Source organism: Charadrius vociferus, unplaced genomic scaffold, assembly GCF_000708025.1.
Source record: "Charadrius vociferus isolate BGI_N301 unplaced genomic scaffold, ASM70802v2 scaffold324, whole genome shotgun sequence".
NCBI lineage: Eukaryota > Metazoa > Chordata > Aves > Charadriiformes > Charadriidae > Charadrius > Charadrius vociferus.
Window position 1 is genome coordinate 5,096,608 of NW_009648041.1, and position 20,818 is coordinate 5,117,425.

Here is a 20,818-nt window from a genome sequence, read left to right on the forward strand (position 1 = left end):
GCACATTTATGAAAGCATCTTCATAGCGCTGGAAAGGCTTGTTTGCGTGCACCTGGTCTGATGTTAACATGATGTGGTTTTTCTAGGTACTGCTTTCCATTTGGCCGTCCAGAAGGTGCACTAAAAGCTACTCTATCGCTGCTGGAAAGGGTAAGCATAAGAATAACAGAGAGTAGTTAAAATTACCTGTATTCATGGATCTTTCCATCTAGAAGAGCTTGAGGAACTGTTGTTTTTGCATAGGTTGTGCGATTAATATAGTTAATATTGAAATGTGGGGGTTTAGCTGGGGTTGTTACCTCTCCTGCTTCAGCTTGGAGGAGGGTGTGTAGCCTGGCCACTAAAGCAGCACAGCCTGCGTCTGTGTTGATAGCCAAGGGTGGCGGATCTTGCTGGCAAGCATCTGCACTGCAGACCCTTGTAAACGATGTCCGGTGAAATTCCCGTCTCGAGGCATACTCGTTCCCTCCAGGCGTATGAAACCTGCTCACCGTCATCCTCCCCGTCCTTATTTCAGCCTTCCCGCTCCTCTGACATCCTTCTTACCTTGGCTAACCCACAGTATGGCCAAGCCCAGACCTAAGCCCGAGTCAATCAGCAGAGCCCGGGAAGGGCATAACATTGCCTGGCACTGGGGAACTTGTGATAGATCTTAATGTCATGCCCCAAAAAATCAGAAGCACCTATTTCAGGGCATGCCACAGGGTATAGATACAGAAGGGAAATAATACGACAGGGGTAGGTCCCACGGCTCAAGCTGGCCAAGGTGACTTTGTAGTGGATGATGCTTATTGCATACCCCGAGAGCCACGCAGCGCTAGCGCAGGAATGGATGTATGTGCTGGGCTTTGAGAAAAGCAGTTCTGTGTGCCCGATGCCACAACAAATCAGATTTTCTTGTGTCAAGGTTCTGATGAAAGACATAGTTACTCCGGTCCCTCAAGAGGAGGTAAAAACAGTCATCCGTAAATGCTTGGAGCAAGCAGCTCTAGTCAATTATACTCGACTATCAGAGTATGCCAAAATTGAAGGTAAGGCTCTTTCTTTGTGAAATTACAATTTTGTTGCATTTCTAGGTGGCAGCTGTGGCTGGGAGCTATTTAAAAGAAGCTCATTCGCTATTTATTCGCTTGTCAATAAAACTGATGTGATTCTGAATCATTTGTGTGGTGTTGGCTTCAGAAGCAGTTAAGAATGGAAGCTATGCAAAACATTTCTTTTTCTGGAAAAGAGAGAGGAAACGGTTAAAGGAACTGTAGCTTTTTTTTTTTTTTGATCGTTAGTGCATTTGGCCAGTGGTGTGGTATTCAGACTCATGTCGTGGTTTTAAAAAACAAATTGAGAAATACTTGGGATGTCATCTTTGCAGCTGAAGGTATAGTGCAGCTAATTGCTTGTGACAGTGGAGTTGAGGAAACAAATGAAAAATAAGAAGCTGAAAAAACATTTAATCTATGCTTAATTGTTTGTAGCCAATTTAAAATGTCTTTTTTCTGGGAGTGTTTCATTGTCTTTGCAGTTTGCATAGCAGTCATTGATCAGTGATCCCATACTTGCATCAGATTTCTTTCTTGTCACTCTAAATCCGGTACAGCTGAGATTATTGACCTTTTAAGTTATGGAAGAATAACAACCAGTGACCAGAGACACGCGTAGCCATCAAAAAGACATTTTAAAGCTTGCTAGAGGATATGTGTTAGCTGAAGCTTTATGATCCAGTTGTTCTTTACATGTTAATCAGTTTACGTTGGTACCGTGTTGACTGCTGTTCCCAACTTGAAACTCCTACCCAACTTTATCCGAGTTCCCAATTGCTTAAACCTGTATGTTCCAGATGAATGGTATGTTCTGCTCAAGACTTTGGGTTTCTGTCATGTGTGATGTGAAGCTTTCCCACGGCTGAGATTATTGTTGTATGCCTCTAGGACAATATTGAGAGGAGGAAAAAAAAAACCCCAAAAGTCCCTCTGATTTGTTCTTAGTTCTTGTTTACATAAAAAATTGGGTTATTATATGACAAATTGTCCAGGTTCTGTACATGACATGTCCTCTCTTTTTCCTTTTTTTTTCTGTCTAACGATGCAAATTGTGTACCAGTGGTAATGAATTCATTGTTATGCATCCAGTGAGAAACACTTAAGAATTGGGCACTAAAAGGATGTTTATCAGCTCTTGACTTGGTAATGAGTGACAAAAATAGAGAAGGAACGAAGGTTTCATAAGCACTGTATTATCAGGCAATTTATCGAAGTACTCAACTTCACAGGATATTTTAATTGGTGTATTCTGTAAAATGCAATGTTTAAATATACTTGACGAGGATGGAGAAGGACTGAGAATCAAAAGCAGCTTTTCTGTTGATGGATGTTTCTACCCAGGGCTGGCTCCCTTAGGTTCTCTGTATAAATATCACTAACTCCTTGGTAAGATTTGCTCTCTTCTTTCAGATAAATCTATGCAAAAACAAACTTTATGATCTGTAAGTAAAAATGCATTCATTTCCAAAGTAGAACAGTTAGTGTGTACTTTTCCTTTTGTGCCTCAATTCTTCTTGGTTGTGTTAATTATCTGCCCTCTTTTTTGCACTGTGACTTTTAGGTCTGGGAATACTTTGAAGCAACAAACCTTTTTTTTTTTCCAGCTACCTTTTCAGAGAAATAGTTCATTCCACACTACCTGCTCTCTTCTGCTTTTCTCCTCCTTTATCCGTGATTGGCCACAGCCACTTTTTGATATTATCTCTATAAAAGTGGTTGTAACACCAATTTCCAAGCATGCTGGGATTGTTAATTTGAACAACCCAACATCCGCCAGCTGCATGCATCAGGTTTTCTTTCATGAGCATAGTCCACTACGTGTTCAAATACTTCTGCAGAAGAGCAAATAACAAATTTACCTCGGTTGGATGCGTTCCTGCACGCTGTACAGGGCTTTGAAACCTTGCTTTTTTAAAAGCTGACATTTGAAGAGCCACGCGTTTAGGAGAGTTTTGTCAGAGATGCAAAACCAAATCAGTGGCAGCAGTGCTTGAGGCTATGCTTATGAAGAAATACCTGTGAAAGCCTTAGATACTGAAGGCTGAAATCCTTAGTATCTCGGAGCCTTAAACCAATGAAATTCTATTTCCCTCTACTCATGACGTTTTGATCATTATATTCTTGCAAACAGTTCAGAGCAAACCTCTAGAGTCATGGTCACAGCCTCTCTTGTGACTCATGGGCATGCTGAATGGTTAATCCAGTAGATCTCCAATTTTAACCCTCCTTTTTTTTCCCTTTTTTTTTTTTTTCTTTTCTTCCTTTTATCCTGTGTGTATCCCAAAATACTCTACGGCTACTTTCCTTTTAACCTAATATAAAGTTTTCCTCTGACCTATAGCCTATAACCTCTTTACCTCTGACCTAAGCCTCTTGCATGCCCAAATCCTCTTTTATAGGGAAAAAGAGAGAAATGTATGAGCATCCTGTCTTCTGCTTGGCCTCTCAAGTGATGGATTTAACCATTCGTGAGTACCTACCACCCTCCTCTCCATGCTGTCCTCACTCTTTCCGTTTTCATTACCTCAAGAAAGTCCAGATCCAAACCAACTCACTCTCCTTGCTTCAAGTCTTTTAGCATTGGCTTGTCTGTTGCTTCTGTCTGTGAAACCCAGTGTGAGAAGTCCAGTCACTTTTTATCAGCCTAAACCAGGTTAGACGATTAACCCATCTGTTTGTGATAAACTCAGATCGTCTGTAAGTTTTTTCAGTTCTTCTTTATGTCCGTGACCTGAATGCATTTTTACTTTGCTTCTGTGTAACCCCAATTTGTAAAGTGCTTGTCACTGGTACACAATCAAAAGGTAGGGGCTACATCGGGGAGAAGTGAGCTAGAGGTCAGATAAAGGACACTTGGAAAAAGCCATCCCTTTGCCTGCGTATAAGATCTTTACCCGACCCTGTGTATAAGATCGTATAAGGCTGTCCTTTCTCTGTACATCAGATCTTACGTGTCTCCTGTCTGTTAGCTCTCGAGCAGAAGGATGCGCTTTACTTGCTCTCCTCCTCGATTTTTTCACTGACTCCTTTGCACCGAGCTCTGGAGGGGACATCCCACCCCGCTGTCACTTGGAGATTCCCTCTGTGTCCTCAGAGCTCGCCCTCTCTGGTTTTCTATTTGTGCAGCGTTTTCTTTCACCTCCGTGAAAGGAGCTTCTTTTGGTAACCCCACGCTTTGGGGGGGGGCGGGGGGCGAGACGGCGTGACTTTTCTTCTTTTCAAATGTCATATATCACGCATAACTGGGGGGCTGTGCGGTCCACTTGCTCATTAATCCTGCATATCTGTTCTTGTTTCTCTCTTTTCTCTCCTTGTTGCTTTCTCTCTTTCATATAGAGAATCAAAAGGACGCAGGTGAACAATTGTATATGCATTATAAATTGCTAGGACTGTTGAGTTATATTTATTTTGTTTTCTTTTTTTTTCATAGCTCCTTAAGATATGTACTCCTTCAGGCTGAAAATGGAGATGCATTAATACTTAAGGAGTTAATTTGTGCTGTCTACATAATCTCCTTTTCCTCCTTCCTTAGAATAGAGTGTAGATTAGAACTACCTTATAGAAATACAGTATCCTCTTAGGAGACAGTTTTAGAGGAGAATCTAGCCTTTGTAAAGAGAAAGCTTCTTGTTTTCCAAAAGAACCGCAGCTCATTTTTGATGAAAAAATGTTGGTGATTTGGCCATTAATTTAACACACCTAACAAGCACATTTATAACTAAACTAACGTTCATTTTTGGTTTTCATACCTTCTGTTTGAGCCCCTGATGGGAGGACTGGGTTTTTAATTTTTTTTTATTCTTTTCTATTCTTTTCTTTTTTTTTTGTTAATGTGTAACAAATGATCCGGTCGGACAGAAGTCATGTTTGTCTTTCGTTTATAACCTGTGGTGACATGTAACGAGGCAAAGGCTCAGCTCAGACCCGGGCGCCTCAAGTGCCCGTCTCTTCAGAAGGGACGGTGGAGCTCTGCAGCCCCTGCTCTCGTTTCTGTTGTATCCCAGAGTCCGAAAGTCCTTGAAACCTGAACTGTTCATTCCTTTTTGTGAGTAGATTGTTCTGTTTTGTGGAAAAAAAAAAAAAAAAAGGATCGGGTTGATTTCATCTCTATTTGCAAAGGGAAATTGCTTTTAAAAAGTGGTACAAGAGGCTGGGCCAGGTTCTGCTCTGGCTTCCCCAGGCCCCTGCAGCTCAAATTTGCTTGATGGACTTGATGATCTTAAAGGTCTTTTCCAGCCGTAATGATTCTGTGATTCTATGAAATTTGGCCCAGGATCTAGAGCGATTGCGTGACGCTAAAATTAATTTTGAATAGCAATAAACATTTAGAAAATGGAGAATAATTTTTCCCTATGGCTACGAGAGGTGCAACTAAGCCAAGAGCAAATAGAACAATCCCAGCTATTACCATTAACGGCAGCGGATTAAAGTGAGCGCGGGCTGTTGTGCACGGAGCACAATCGATGCACGGAGCGCGATAAATGCACGGAGCATCGCGCTGGCTGGCAGCGGCTCGTCACGTGCTTACAGTTTAGAAATTCAGAAGGACGTTTCTATGGCCCAGGTCATTTAAAAATAAAACTGCTTCTTCTCGATCCTTGGAGCGAGTGAAAGGACGCAGGGAGCTGTGACTCCGCTGCTTCATGCCCACAAATCTCCCATTATCTTAAATGAAAAATTTTCAGGCAAGGTCAGCAGGACTCAACTTGAAACCAGTTCCTCAGCTTAAGTGGAGTCAAAAGTGACTGGGGTTTGGCCTGACTTTTTATTTATTTTGCCGAAAGCAAGAATAAAAATAAGATACTGAAAACAACTTCTTCTTAAACACAACAATGTCACCCTTTGATGTCCTTTCTCCTGAAAAGTCTTTAGTCTCTTGCCTCACTTTAAAAATATTGATTTGAAATAGAACACTAAACAGAACATTATCCTAAAACAATTAAAGATGAATGACTTGTTTTAATTATTAATCAGACAAAATTACTAACACTCAGATTAATCAGTGCAACCTTTTAATAAGCGTTCGTCTGCTTATTTATGTAAGTCGGGAATGCATCATTCCTTTAGAAAAGAATAACTTCTCCGTTCCTTAAGCACAGGATTTGTGAAGGGTACTGCGCTGTGCTGGAGTGCCGTGGCACTGAGGGATCCCGAGAGCACAAGTGCCACTGTGCACTGCTGGAGTTGGGCACAGGCAGCTCTAGAGCTGGTGCCAGCCGAGGCGATAGTTGTCAGTTTGGCAATTGATTGTTTGGTGTGAGACTTTTTTTTTCTTTTCCTTTTTTTTTTTTTTTTTTTTTTAGTTTTCAGACTGAGTATTTCTCATATCGTGATTTGGTTTTGGTCTCTGTAAAGAGAGGCTTCTCGTGGCACTGCTGAGTTGATGTGCAGAGGTGAGAAGTGGAGGAGATGCGGGGATGGAGCAGCTCTCACCTGGCTGCTCGGTGCCGGGCGGCAGAGCAATGGGGCACGGGCTGCAAGCGGAAAGGAACCGGAGAGCAGAGGGACCCACTGAAGTCCTATTGCTCTGTCACCAAGGGAAATCAGCTACTCTTGGGCTGTCCCAAAATGCCAGGTTTTTGCACGTCTGGCAGCCGCCCCAGCCCCTGTCCCAGGAAGCAGAGCTCTGGGGCGCAGCATCACACCATGCTGCATCGTTGGCATCCACTGTCTTCCCCAGGTCTGTCCCTCCTGGCCAGGCTGGCAGGGAAGCCTGCCTTCCCTCGAAAATGCACCGACCGTGGTGCCGGGGTGGGTGCAAAGCCAAAACCCGATCAGTGCCGGGGTCGGTGCTGCTCACGGAGCGGTGAGGGGCGGCCACGGTGCTGTGCAGGTGTCTCTCAGGCGCTGGGGTCAGGCAGGGAAACCAGAGGAGAGGTACCGAGCGTGGGGGCTTTGGCTGCATCAGCCTCAGCTGGCACCGGCCGTGGAGCATCTTGCACATAGCATTCACCCCAGCAGGCGTGGAAAGTGTCCTTGGCCGAGGAAGAAGGCACAGAAGAGGTCGGATTTTGACTAGAGCAATACAGCAGGTTGTTAAGAAGCAGTGGTATTTTGCAAGGCAGTCGGTCTGGCCCTTGTCACAGTCCCCATGGTCACTTTTTGTTTCTGGATCTCCACCTGGGAAGCTCTGTGCATGTATCCATATCTCTTTGTGAGCACAGTGAAGGATTAGGGGCTGAGCTGCCCGTTTATTAACCTGGCCCGACGCAAGGAGAGGTCCTGTGTGATTTGTCAGCCCAGCCACCCCCAGGCAATCACTCCCAGCATTTGTGGTAAACCACAACGCTTAAAAAGAAAATAAAATTACATTCCTCAAGTAAATATGGACGTGAAATGTATGAAAACATCAGTCTTTGTATGTGGGAGTGGAGACTGAAGCCATTAATAAATCATGCACTTTAACTCAGGCATGACTACAACCTGTATTTGTGTGCTGCCGAACTGCTGCTTTATTTGTTTCATTCCTTGAAATGGCACTCATTTGTGTTTAACGAAGAATCCTTATGCAGCTTTCGAGATTTCCTCTCACCCTCTCCAAGGCCGTGTTTAAAGCGGTATCAAAGTTATTACAAGAGCTTCAGAAATCACAAAGATCTGCATTGTGCCATTATCTTTCTGCAAGTCGCTTACCAACTGCAGAGCAACTTGCTGCCTGAGGCATGAGATACAGTTCAGACATGCAAAAATTCTTCACTAGGCTGAATAATCATCAGAAAGTCAGAAGATCAGTTCTCTTTTCAGTATGTTGAGTTTTGAGAGCTGAATTAGAGTCTCTCTGTGAGTTGAAAAAAAAGCGTTTCTATGAATTTTTCTTACTTTTAAGATAATACATCTTATTTTGAAAGAAAATATTATATAATCTCTGAAATCCCTTTCAGATACACGCAAATTCATTTCAGGAATATAATAAAAGGCTGCTTTGCCTTGTCCTCAGGCTAAGTTGATTATTCTTTATAGATATCTTGAGAACAGCAGCTCTTTTTGTCATTTTCATGATTGGCTTGCAAATGAACGCGCACATAACACTTACATACCAAAGCCTTTGGCAAGGGTCGTATATTTTTAATTATTACAAGGAGATCATTGAGTCGGTGGCTACGCTTTTAAAAAATATGAAAAGTCAATAATACTCTTCTATTGCAAGTGTAATTCTTACTGTTGCTGATGTGTTAGTAGCCCGTCTAGCAGAAATCACGGTGCTGAGTGAGAAATACATAGTTTTAAAATCTTCCATTCGGTAAAGACTCTCACGCAATAAATTTTATGCAATATACATAACCAAAGTAACCCAGATTTTTTAATATACCTGTTACACTTATTGCAGGCTGAAGCTTATTGCAAGAACAACCCCAGAATTTGCCAAGTAATTCGAGTTTCTGCAAGTATTTTATTTGCAAGTATCATGCAGAACCATAAAAACCTTTGGCAGAAGTTTGTCCAGGAAAGCATTTTGTCAGGTTGTTAGTAAGGAAGAAACTGCTCCTGCCTCTGATTTCAGTGATGTTGGTGTTTAAATCTTATCCATTTGGCACACGTGAGCAACGAATACAAGAGCATTTCTGATGCTAAACTGGCTGTGGCGAGGGATTAGAGAGGAAAAGGACAGGGAAGAGAGAAAAGCCAAAGTGAAACAAAACCTGCCACACAAGCTGCAGCTGATCGCTGGCAAGTGCCATAAACCCATCCAGCATTACGCATCTCCCTCGCTCCCAGCAGGAGCCGAGACACCCTGTGAAAGGCACCTCATGTATCATCTCCGAGACCCGGACCCAGAAAAGCACGTAAACTCACAGGGCATTGCAGTCACAGCCCCATTTATATTTAAATTTACAGATGAAATTAATGACTTTCCTTAGCCAGACCTTAATCTTTTACATTTTCTTGCAGTAAAGAAACAATAAAGAAACACTTTCTTTAAAAGTGTAGGTTGGGGCTCACGAGGCGTTCAGTGCCCCGAGGAAGGGAGAGAGCTCTTCATCTCCTCTCCTCTCCTTTGGCTTCAGGTGGTTTTGCAGCCATCGTGCAGAAGCCCTGGATTTGGATCTGAAACATTTAAATGAACAAAAGAGCTGAATATTTGTGCAGATTGGGCCAGATCAGAATTATATCAAGAGTTTGTTGCTTAACCTGCTGTAATCCCTCGTGGAAGCTCAATTTCGAGAGGTGGCGGTGAGATGTCAGGAGCAGGGGTAAGGCGCTGGGGGGGGGATCTCTCGCAGGCCCCCTGGAGAAGTGAAAGCCACCCCAGGGCACTGTGCTGACAACTGCACAGCGGGAGCCTCCTCCAAGCTGTTTCCTACGAGCTACACTAGCGATTTGTGAAGTCCCGATGCTGCTGCATCTCTCGCCTCTTCCTCCTCTTCCTTCTCTGCTAGTGACTTTTCCCTAGGACAGAGAATGCTTGCACCAGTCAGGCCCATTCAACGCTACTGGGTCTGGTTGTCGGTGAGGTCTGAAATCTATTTTTTGATGGGTAGCTGTTGGTGACGCAGGGGCTGGAATCCCATTTAAGGGTGCTTGAGGGTCGCAGCGCTGAGAGGGGCGGTGGGATGCAGTTCTGGGATGTGATTTTCCCCTGGCTTTGACACTCTTAGGAGGAGCTCTGTCTCTTCGACTCTCCCAACTTTGGAGCCTGACAGAGTGACCTGGGTGGCGAGGGCTTCCCACCGTACGGTTGCCAGGTGCGGGTGGGAGGAGATGTGGCGTCCCCTCTCCCCGCGGTCCCTTCCCCTCCGGGGACCTTGGCACAAACTGCTCTCCGTAGGGATGGGCAGGAGAATACTCTTCCTGCATCTACGTGTTGAGCTCAGGAGCCATCAGTGAGGAGCCAAATTGAATTCTTGCTTATGTTTTAAATTAGAGTGAAAGTCATTAGGCCAATGCCCAAAAAGCAGTTATTTTTGTCACTTGAGGCTGAAAGGTTTGTTTCTAGGGACAAAGCCACCCTTGGTAAACACTGAACGAGGACCAGGATGACTCCAGAGATGAACGAGTAGATTTGCTTTCCCTATTATCAGAAAACAACAACAAAAAAAACCAGAAACCAGTAGCTTGAATCTAAGAGTCTGAATTAAATCATTACACAGCTTAAAAGACTAAAAATGTGTATGTGTGTGTGCGCGTGTGTGCACGTGCGCGTTGTATGTGTGTTTATGTACGTATGTATATCTATATGTATGGAGAGGGGAACAAACCTAACTCGTACTCTTTAACTAATGGTTTACTCAAATATTCTTTATTATACTTTGATAAGTGTTATAATTCTATGAGAATTAAAAGCAATCAGAAATCTACTTTGCACAAGCCAACCGATTTTTTTTTTCCCCCACTGGAAAATGCAAGCAAAATGGCAAGGACTTTTGGCAATAGAATGTCCAGATAAATATGCCAGATTCCTTCCAAATGGCATTATTAAAAATAGTCACAATGCTGCTAAAAACTGTTATTAAATGAAATAGGAACTATTGTGTTAATGTATTCACGGTATTTAATTTATTCTCTGAGTGTATGTAAAAGGAAAGGCTATTTTCTTTGAATTTTTCCTATGCTGATATTGTAAACTATATGACAGATGGGTCAAGTCCTGATTGCAGTATTCTAACATTTGGAATAGCAAGTAACATATTTGATAGAGCTGGCAAGTTTTTATATATGATTCAACCCAGAATATAAAAGCCACTAGAATTCCAAGTTGAAAATAATTAAATGAGCTGGAAACGATCAGGAACCACACATTTTTAAGTGACAGATTTTTTTACATGTTTAAATTGCACAAGAATATTTTATAGCTCCCTTTAACCAACAGTGACGTTTAATTCTAAAATGTGTAATTGATATTTGCAAAGCAATTAATTCCTGTGGCTCGTTATTCTATTGCTAAATGTACCTAAGCGCCAGGGCGCTGACTTAAAGTCATCTTTTTCAGTTCACCTTTTCTGAATTCCAGAGTTTTAACTGAATTAACCTATTTTGGTTTCCTCGTGTGGCTGCCTGAAGTGCAGTTTCAAACTTGCATTGAATTTTTCGCTTTCTGATTGCACGGTACCGTAGGATGTTGGAATCTGCTGGCTTCTAGAATACGTGTTGTCAAATGGTGTCATTACCGTGTAATAGTCCAAGTACCGATAAGCAAAAACCCAGCAGCTTATTCCATTTGTATTTGGTCATTTCTGCTTATGTTCCTTTCAAAGTTTCCATCTTTTTGTCACTGTTTATGAAGTCATTTGTCTCTTTACTTTTGGCGTCTCTCTCCGTCATGCACAAGCAGCCCGTCCGCCCAAGCCTAAGCCACCGGCTGGGCCACCACCATCTCCTCAAACGCAGACTAACATGATAAATCATATGCTCAAAGGCATGGCCAAACAGCCGCCAAGTACTGTAATAGTCTTTCTTCCTTTTATTCAGTGGTTTTCTAGTCTAGCAGTTGCTTGCGTAGTAGTAGAAAGCTAGTTCTCATGTGCAGCTTTATACCAAATACCTAGCGCGATGTGGTAGGTTTTAGAGATTTAGAGGTAGCATTTATTTCAAAATGTCCACATTTTTTTGTCTAGCAATGTCTGACATATGCAACATTTTCAAATATCAACGTCAGCACAAAATAACATTGTTGTTGCATAACATTTTGCATGAAAACTATAAATATGTATGAGCTTTACATGATGTTGGATGAAATGTTTGATAAGTATATCGTATACGTTTCATGTAACTGTCAGTGCTCCAGCTATCTTAGCAGAATATTCTGATGTATAGTAACTTAACCAGGGAAATATTTAAAATAAGAAGAAAAAAAATTAAGATTGACATCTGCTGGCTGCCAAAGTTGTATAAGCATCAATATTTTCTTTAAAGACAGCATCTCTGAGCAGTTGTTCTTATTAACACTTTTGTCTTTTAGTTGTATTTGAGAGCAGATCAGTGTTGCAAATGAGAATGGGCCTGATGCTGCTCTGATCAATGCAAAAGCTTCCCCTTGGCTTCCGAGGTGCAGAAACAACCAGAGCTTACTGAGGGACGTCTCTTTGGACTCCTTTTGCAAAAGGAAGAGGTTTCTGCTTCTTGTAGCGAGTGAGGTGCTGGGTTGAAGAAGAGAAAGAATGAGGAGTTCACCGGCAGTTCTCCAATTCCAGTATTTCCCAATAAATTACATTCAGGGGAACCTGGATTTGTTTGTTTGTTTCCAGTGATATAAGAAACAAAAGGAAAACTGGAGAAGATACCCCCAAAGTCCCTATTTGTGGCATAAATCAGCAAAAAATGTAGAGTTTATTTGCATGGTGCATCACCAAGTTGCATCTCTCAGCCAAGTGAGCTGAGGAACTCCAATGCCAGATTTCATCTGACCAGGTTGCGGAGCTCCTCTGGAAACCACCCGTGTACCCCTCACTTGACCCCCCGAGATGTGGCCATTCTGAACAATACGGCTTTCCTTTTTGTGGGAAATTGTTTACCTCTAAACGGGTGTTCAGGGAAAACTAGGAGCAGGCAAGATTTCGAGGGGGAGAACCAAGTCCTAGAAGCTCACCGAGCCTTCAGCAAGGCAGGGATTTCTGCCGGGGTGACCCAGCAGAGCAGAGTGGTGCCATCTGCCTGCAACCACAGGGTTCTGTCCGTGCAACCACAGGGTTCTGTACCATCAGTCAAGAAAACCTAAACGCTAGTAAAAAACTAGGAGGTGCAGAAGGCCGGAGCGAGGTGCCCACCCAGTGCCTTGCGTGCCAGCACCACCCAAGCTGCTGGTTTAACTGGTCTCCTTTGGACATCCCGGGGATGCTCGTAACGGCGCTTCAATGCTTGCACTGCTAGCGTTTTGCTGTTTTGGGGACATGCAGTCTGTTGTACACTGCTAATTGCAGATCTGTTCGGCTATTTGGGCAGGTTCTGAACCCATTTCTGAATTCCCCAGCTTTGATATCATGGAGAGGACACAGCGTAGGTCAGTGGGGAGGTATGACTTGGCTGGCGTAGCTGCCAAAACGCCATGCCGTTCTCTGCCCTAGCTGCGCTAGAGAGCCGGGATCGGCACCTGGTCATTAACCGGAGGGACAGATCGGTGGTTAACGTGGTGAGGTGCCGCAGCGTGGATGGATGCCTGGGGAGCAGGTTCTCCTCGGGGCAGCCACCGCGGGGAGACTTTGCACACCTCCGGGCTGCGCGCCGCGGTGTCAGCACGCAGAAACCTCCTCGGCCGCGCTCAGCCAGCCCTGCGGAACCTGTCCTTCAGTGGAAACGTGCCTGTTTTCTTTTTCCCTGTACTATTCCTAGCAAAACGCTCTAAATGTTTCAGATTGTTACCATCTCGGATCTTCAATATGTGATTAATAATATAAATTACCTAGAAGGGTATAATTTAATTCTTTTCAAAACCTCTTCAGAAAACGCTGCGAAACAGCTCAATGTAGCTAAACACCAAGCTCCAGGATTTAAACTCTTTGGTTTGTTTGCGGGGTTTTTGCTGTAAAGTTGCATCTCTTTTCCCATATAAATCTTACCTATGAACGCCTTAGTGGGATTTACCACTTCCCACTCCCTCCAGCATGCGTAACTCCTTGACCCTTGTGGAGTTAAATCCTGGAGCGAGGCAGACCTGCAAATTTTGCTTTCAGTAGCAGGTGACATTTGAATTGCTCAAGTCTGACGATTTATTGAAAGTACAGGCAGATTTCTTTGAATTGATCTTCTTAAAAGAATTTTAAAATAATACATATGCACATGATTTCTATAATAGCATCGCCTACATTGAAGGATACGTACTGTTCATATATTAGCGGCCAGATGCTGTCTTTAGGGAATGCGATGTTCTTATTTGAGCTAATAACGTGCCGCCATCTCACCATAAAGCAAAACAACTCTGACGGTATTGTGAAATTTGGAGCTGGAGCACTGTATTTTCATAGTATAATAACGAATGTGGCTTTCTGGTTTGCTCAGTACTAATTATATAAGCATTTTAACATATGCATGAAAAGATCTTTAAAGCTGTAGAGTATTATGGGATTTTTTTTTTTTTCTTAAACCTCTAAAATGACTTACTGTACTTCTAGCTTTTCATTCTGCCTCCCTTTTAACTCGAGTTCTTGTACTACAGAAAATGTAGGCCGGTTAGTCACACCAGCTAAAAAGTTAGAAGATACAATACGTCTGGCAGAATTGGTAATTGAAGTCCTACAGCAAAACGAAGAGCACCATGCGGAGGTGAGCAGCGGCACCCTGCGAGGTCGTGTCCCCCAGGTCTTCGGCAGCTTTGTCTATTCGTGTCATGTCTTCCCAACTGGTGCTGGGTTATATCTTCTTTAAAAGCCGAAAGTATTCTTAAATAACGGTGCCCGAGCGCGATGAAGGCGAAATTCAGTTCGGGAAGATTGCTTTGGCAGAGGGGAGGGAGGGCGAAAGGAGGGATTAAGTAAGTTCTGCTCTCCTCTACATCAGGCTGCAGCCTTTCATACAACGCCAGCAGGAGCCGAATCTGGCCAAATATATTCACCACCAACTACATACAAGAGCAAGCCTGTCCACTTTTGAGAAAGGTCCTATTTAAAAAAAATCCCATGCGTTTGTGCCTCCGGACAGCGTTAGCGGGGTCCCTGCAGCCGCGTACCGCTCCTGCTGTCCGGAGACGGAGCGAGGAAAACCATCGCAAAACAAAACCATTCTTTTTTTTTTCCTTTTTTTTTTTTGTCCCTTTCTGAGCATTCAGGTTGTTTCCAGGGGTTTCCCTGGGCCCCTGCAGTACACCATTAACTCACCTGGTTTCCTGCTGGCCTCTTCTGCCTCGGCTTGTTGGGAATACCTCAATTACTAGCCATGGAGGTTAGGATGAATTGTTCTCATTATTTGGGTTATCTAAGCCTAATACAACTACTCTTAACTCTTCGAAGCACTTTAATGGAAAGATTAATGTTTTAAAACCGCTGAAACCGTGTCATGGTCAAATATAGACCAGAAAATCATGAGGCTTGATCCTGGAAACGCTTGAGCCCACAGGCAGCTGACATTGCTGGCTGTGGTCCCGCTCTCAGCACGTCGGGACATTTCTGCCCGAGCAAGTGACGTTGCAGACCCGTGTGAGTATTTGCAGGATTGAGCCCTCTGTCCTCTATAGATCTGGTGCTCTCGGATACATATTGAAAAGTGAATCGGTTTGAAATTCAGAGTGAACGGTTTCTGTTTATGACTGTAGGTAATGTAACACTCATTCACTATTTTCTCTTTTCCTTCCCATTGATATATATACGCACTATATTTTGCATTAAGAGCATTTGATAAATAATTTCACAGTCACCTAAAAATCATTCCAGTGTATATTAAATTTGCAGTATAATTTAAGTTATTGATAATCCACAACAATCCGCAACACCCAACTAATGCCTGATTGCATATTTAAATTTCCTCCCTGTTTTTCTACTGTTCATTCAATCTTGGATGATCCTGGCAGGGGAAAGAGGTATGTGACTAAACCGAATGAAACGAGTCACTCCTGTCATATTTCGTGCATGCCCTCTCAGTGCCATGTTTCCTACTGGGATTTTACCCGGGTTGCCCTCGCTTCCGTAACTTTGACCGAGGAATGTAACAGCAACTTCGAGTCGGCTGCTTGCGGAGCTGGTAGCCTGACACAGGAGGGTAAATGTGGCATAGCAGTCCGGTCCATGCATGTAGCAATGGGTATATTTTACGAGCGCTGCAGTTACATCCCAACACAACCCTACCTGCCTGGACTCTCCTCAGCCTGTCGTTACCTCTGTCGTTTTGCATTCACCTGACCTCTAGTACACTGTGGTGGAGATGGACCAAGTACTACACGAGTGCCTAGAATGGTAGTGGTCTTCCTCTGGTTTTGTCTGTATGTGCCTTGTACTGGATATACAGTATCTATATGTAGAGAGAGAATATACGGGGTGAAGAGTGAAATAAACTTCATTTTTACAAAAGCAAGGGGGTACTCGAGAGCGCTGCGCTTGCGCACAAATAACCTGTCCGAGGATAACCGAGTCTTTTATTCCACTCATCACCAGCACAGGCTGGATGTGCAACCAGCCGGGAAGGAGCTGTTATTAAAACGCAGGTTATTTTGAAAATAGTAGACTTCTGAAGGAAGCGGTTCCAGGGCCGGTCGCGTTCAGCCAGCCACGCTGCCGACATCCTCACCAGGAGGAAGACTCAGAACTGTTCTCCAGCGTCTTTTGTGTCACGAGGTTTTGATTAGAGACAGAAGGTTAATGCCAACACAGATAGGAGGCATCCCGGTCCCTTGTTCTGAACGGTGACCTGGAAGGGTGAAATCCATCTCTCTCCAGAAGCCCGGCACGCTGTCGGTACGTTATTGAATCCCTGTCCTGAGGGTGGCTGTGGCATTTCAGCAGTGTACAGGCAGTTGGCCAGCTCTCTGCACACTTTGAATTGCACCCAAAGGAAGAGAGAGAAGAGGCCGGGTGGTTTATCACCGATTTTTATTACGCACTGTAGCTACATTATGCTCTCACTGTGCAATGAGGATTGCTGAGGTGTTGCACTTATTTTTTTCAAATTATTCCAGGTGAGGTGGTTTTTGACATGTTGTCCATTCACCTGGAGAAGGTTCAACCTGCGAGGTGCAACTCTTTGGTCTACTTTGGATGTTCAGCAGAAAATTAAATTGCACCGCTTACTGAAGAAATGCCTCAATTTACTGAAAACCAACAGTTTTTGCAATTAAAACATGCCCCTTTTTTCCCCACATGGACATCCAGGCAGAGTCCCTAATGAGAACCCAGAAAATAATACTGAGAGCATGGAAAATGTTCAAAAAACATTACGACAGAAGTACCGTGTCTAGTCAGTTGGGTTTGTCTTACCCGTCAGGAGGAGGCAAACCAGCGCAGGCAGCGATGCAGCAGAAACCGTGTGCCTACGTCTGTAATCTGTGAGAGCGGGAGGTCTCTGTCATTGTGTCATCTCTCCCATCAGATGTCTCCCACCCTTTCCGTTCCTCTGGATGACTGATGACAAATGCCAGAGACGATGCCATTCACCTATTTTTAAACTTGCGTTTTCTCTCTCTATGTATACGTATGTGTATATGTATATATGTATTTTAACTCCTTGAGCTCATACATATATACATGTGTATCCATGTGTAAAATATACAATAATGGGTGTGTTTGGCTAGAAAGCACACTTCCCCTCCCCCCCCTTTACATTGTGTTTTGAGCAAAGCAGGTAAGTAGATGGTAAATAAATGAAATGTTACCATCTTGAAGGAGATTTTCAAAGTATGGTGTTACTGCTCCCACCGCAGGAAGGTCCTGCTCCCCGAGACTAGGGAGGAGGAGGTTGAGGATCCTGACATAAGTTAGAGACTTACAGAGCAAAAATTTGACTTTTCCAGCAAAAGGGAAACTGTGACTGGTTTGGGCTTTTTTTTTTTTTTCCCACAAATGATCGCATGCTTTTCTTCACAATAGCTTCTTTTTTCTCCTTTTTCATGGAAGCAGGTTTTTATTGCAGGACTCTGAAGTGTCTATGTTGGCATTTGTTGCAGAAGATATTCTTTGGCCTCCCCTCTTTTCCCGCCCCATACAACGCCAATTGCAGTTGGCCCTTCGTAGCAATCGCTGTTTGCCCGCAGACCTGTGGGCAGTGTCTGACGGGAACACAGCCCGGCAGGCTCTTGGCAGGCAGAGGCACAGCCGGAGAAACCACATCCATGCAAGGACAGCCCTGGCATCCTCCTTGAAAACCACAGGCGGGAGCTACTAATTTTAAGAGGACCCTCTGCATCCCCGTGGCTCAGCATCCGCTGGTTTCCCACCTGCGCTTTGGGGAGAAGGTTTGAGCAGACCTGGGGCTTGATGTTTGCGGTCCCTGTGCCGTTTCGCAGCGATTCGACGCCTCCTGATGCAGCGCATCCAGGTGTCCAGCTGTGCGCTCGGTTGGACGCCAGCACCAAACGTGGGAGGAAGAGCTGAAGAGCGTGGCCACACGTGCTCAGCCCTCCGGGCTCCCTCACCTCAGTTTTGGCTTTCCCAGAGTAACGCCTCTGCAAACACCCAGGGCCACCATCGCATCTGAGACTGAGCTTTCCAGGCACCCCACGGCGGGTGTTGCTGTAGCAGTGGCCACCGGCTTCCTCCATGTGCTCGGAGCTGGCAGCAGTTTGCGGGCAAAGGAGCCCGCTGTGGCCACCTTGTCCCCACACCATGACCATGGGGACACTGTAACCTGCTGGTGTTGCCGCTTCGGGCACAACATTTGCCCAGGGCATGGCCCACCTCGTCCACAGCTTCACCCCCAGGACAGGGCAGGCCCAATACTAAGATTAGTTTGGGGGTTATTCAGTTATTTTGGTTATTTTACATCTTGGGTGTGCTCTGGGTGCATAACACCCAGTGCCACATCCAACCTATGTATGTCTTAACACGTTTTGTGTCAACTTGTGGAATAATAGCAGGGCGATGTCAGTCAGCTTTATATTTTGGGGGAATGAAGGAGTGGAAATAGTCCCAAAGACCCCCTGCTGACATCACTGGCAGCTGAGAATCAGGGCAAAATAGGAAGAATTAAAGGGGTCCATGGCAGTAACCTGGTTTTGAGGCACTGCTCCCTCTCCATGGCCGAGTGAACCAGCAGCTGGAGTTGTGCACATCGGTGCAGTTCTTCATCCGGGAATCCACACTGAACCCCGAGAAAGTGAAAGTCCATTTTGCTTATTCATGTCTGCCAAAATCTGCAAAAAATACCTCTCCCTGACCGGCAATTCCTTTTCGAACTGATTCATCAATTCCCAGTCTTACCCGTTTCATCTCCAGTCTTGTGCCTATGCTAGAGCTTTCTTTTTCTTGCAAAGTGCCGGAAAGCTGTTTCTTAGATCCTTTAAGTCCCTGAGTAATTTCCTATCACTTCAAAATGACAGCACATGGTCCTAACGACAGCACTTCTCATATTGCATGTTCCCAGCCAGAAGTGATTACTAAACACGCATGCATGCGTTTGCAGCATTCACATCTGAGCCATGTATGATGTGAATGTCGCGTCAGAGAGCCCGAACACTGAATTTTAAGGACCCATGTGCATGAGAATGAGTTACTTCAGTGATATTTTTTGGCTTTCAAGTTTAGATCTATTTTTTTCCTGCCTCTATGAAAATACAGCTTTGCTGTAGATATTTTTTTTCATCTTGGCATGTTGATAATAGAGCTTTGTAATCGGTTTCCTAATCAGTAGCATTATGAAGGTGGTAGTGTGTTTCTATGGATGTGTATAGCTAACCATGTAAAATGAACAGTGCTGTAATAACTTTTACTGGTGATGCTTGAAATGTTTCTAAAGAAGAGTGTGAGTGATCTAGGACAGATTTTAATGTCTTAGGCTTCTAGTTTTTCAAGACAAACAGAAGTAGTGAATCCAAATAAAATTTAAACTGTTGAAAAGTACAGCAGGAAACCCACAAGCACAGTGAAGAAACTCCCAAATTTCTGTACTTTAGAATAAGAATTAGTTGATTTTTCTGATAATTAAAGATGAACGCAGTCATTTATTGTAAATTGAACAGACAAAACCTTCTCTGCCATGTTACAGCTGCATGCCGTTACGGTGGAGCTCTGAATAGATCCTCTACAAGAAACCTTTGTATGAAAATAGCAGTGCCTAATTCCTGTGATTAGCACTGTCTGTGCAGGCTAGCACTTTAAGCACTGTTCTCTTTACAATAAAGGTAGTTTCCATGGGATGCACTTTTTTTTTTTTCTTTGAGATAATGTGGCCTAACATCTTTCCCTGTGCTTTATTAGAACTAATATACTTCTTTGTTATCTTTTTCTACCAACTCTGAAGGCCTTTGCTTGGTGGTCAGACTTAATGGTTGAGCACGCGGAGACCTTCCTGTCACTGTTTGCAGTGGATATGGATGCTGCGTTAGAGGTGCAACCCCCAGACACCTGGGACAGCTTTCCGCTCTTTCAGCTTCTAAACGATTCCCTCCGTAGTGACTGTATGTATTGTATTTTGATAATTTCTTTTTCAGTGGGCAGCTCAGGTTACTGATAATACTTTCAGCCTCTCCGTACTGCACAGAGAACTGAGATGGGTAGAGGTTTACACTATGTATTCTTTTAGCATCAGCTTGATTTTGTTCCATTTCCACTAGAAAAAAAGACACACAGACACCCCTTAGATCAAATGCCTCAGTCGAAGGTGAGAAGTTGAACTTCTATTTTGCTTCATCTTCTCACGTCTCTTGGTAATAGCTGCCTGATAAGCAGGGAATTAGGTGCTCTATCTCACTGTCATTAAATGTGTGTATCGTTTTATATGTGTGTACTGCATTGATTTAACATGGAGTTAAACAGTCCCTGCTTTAAAAGGTTTTACTGAAGGGAGGAAGAAATTAAAACTGAAGTAGTAGTTTGGAAGAATAGTGCTTGGTGAAATAAGGGTCTTCTCCAAAGCACGTGAGCCCGTGCCTTAAAAGCCCTTGGGGATGTGGCCCTCTCCCAGGTGGTCCTGCCGCTCCCCGGGTAGCCGGTGGCAGAATTGGCATCGCCTTCAGTTAGATCCCAGCCCGGGGCCCCAGTCAGCTTTCTGAGACCACATGAAAAAGCCAGGGACTCGTCCTCAGAGACCAATTTCTGGCATCATGGTCACGAGTAACCAAAGAAGAAATGATTCTCCTACCTGCTAAAGCCATAATGTTTGCCATGCTGTATTTCTTACATCCATTTGATTCACAGGAAGTAATAATGTATTTGTAAGTTTGACATTAATGGAGAAGAAGATTTGTTGTCTGTTTATTTGTTTGGAGTAAG

At 43.9% G+C, this 20,818-nt stretch overlaps 1 protein-coding gene across 1 annotated transcript in view; it reads left to right on the forward strand.

Annotated features, from left to right (window-relative positions):
* Window positions 1-20,818, forward strand: part of CADPS (Ca++-dependent secretion activator) — a 200,043-nt gene that overhangs the window by 128,384 nt on the left and 50,841 nt on the right. Inside the window, exons 15-20 of the mRNA XM_009883625.1 lie at window positions 87-150; window positions 908-1,031; window positions 4,374-4,391; window positions 14,125-14,231; window positions 15,472-15,480; window positions 19,848-20,004. Of these exons, the coding sequence (XP_009881927.1) occupies window positions 87-150; window positions 908-1,031; window positions 4,374-4,391; window positions 14,125-14,231; window positions 15,472-15,480; window positions 19,848-20,004 (479 nt within the window). The remainder of the gene's footprint in view (window positions 1-86; window positions 151-907; window positions 1,032-4,373; window positions 4,392-14,124; window positions 14,232-15,471; window positions 15,481-19,847; window positions 20,005-20,818) is intronic.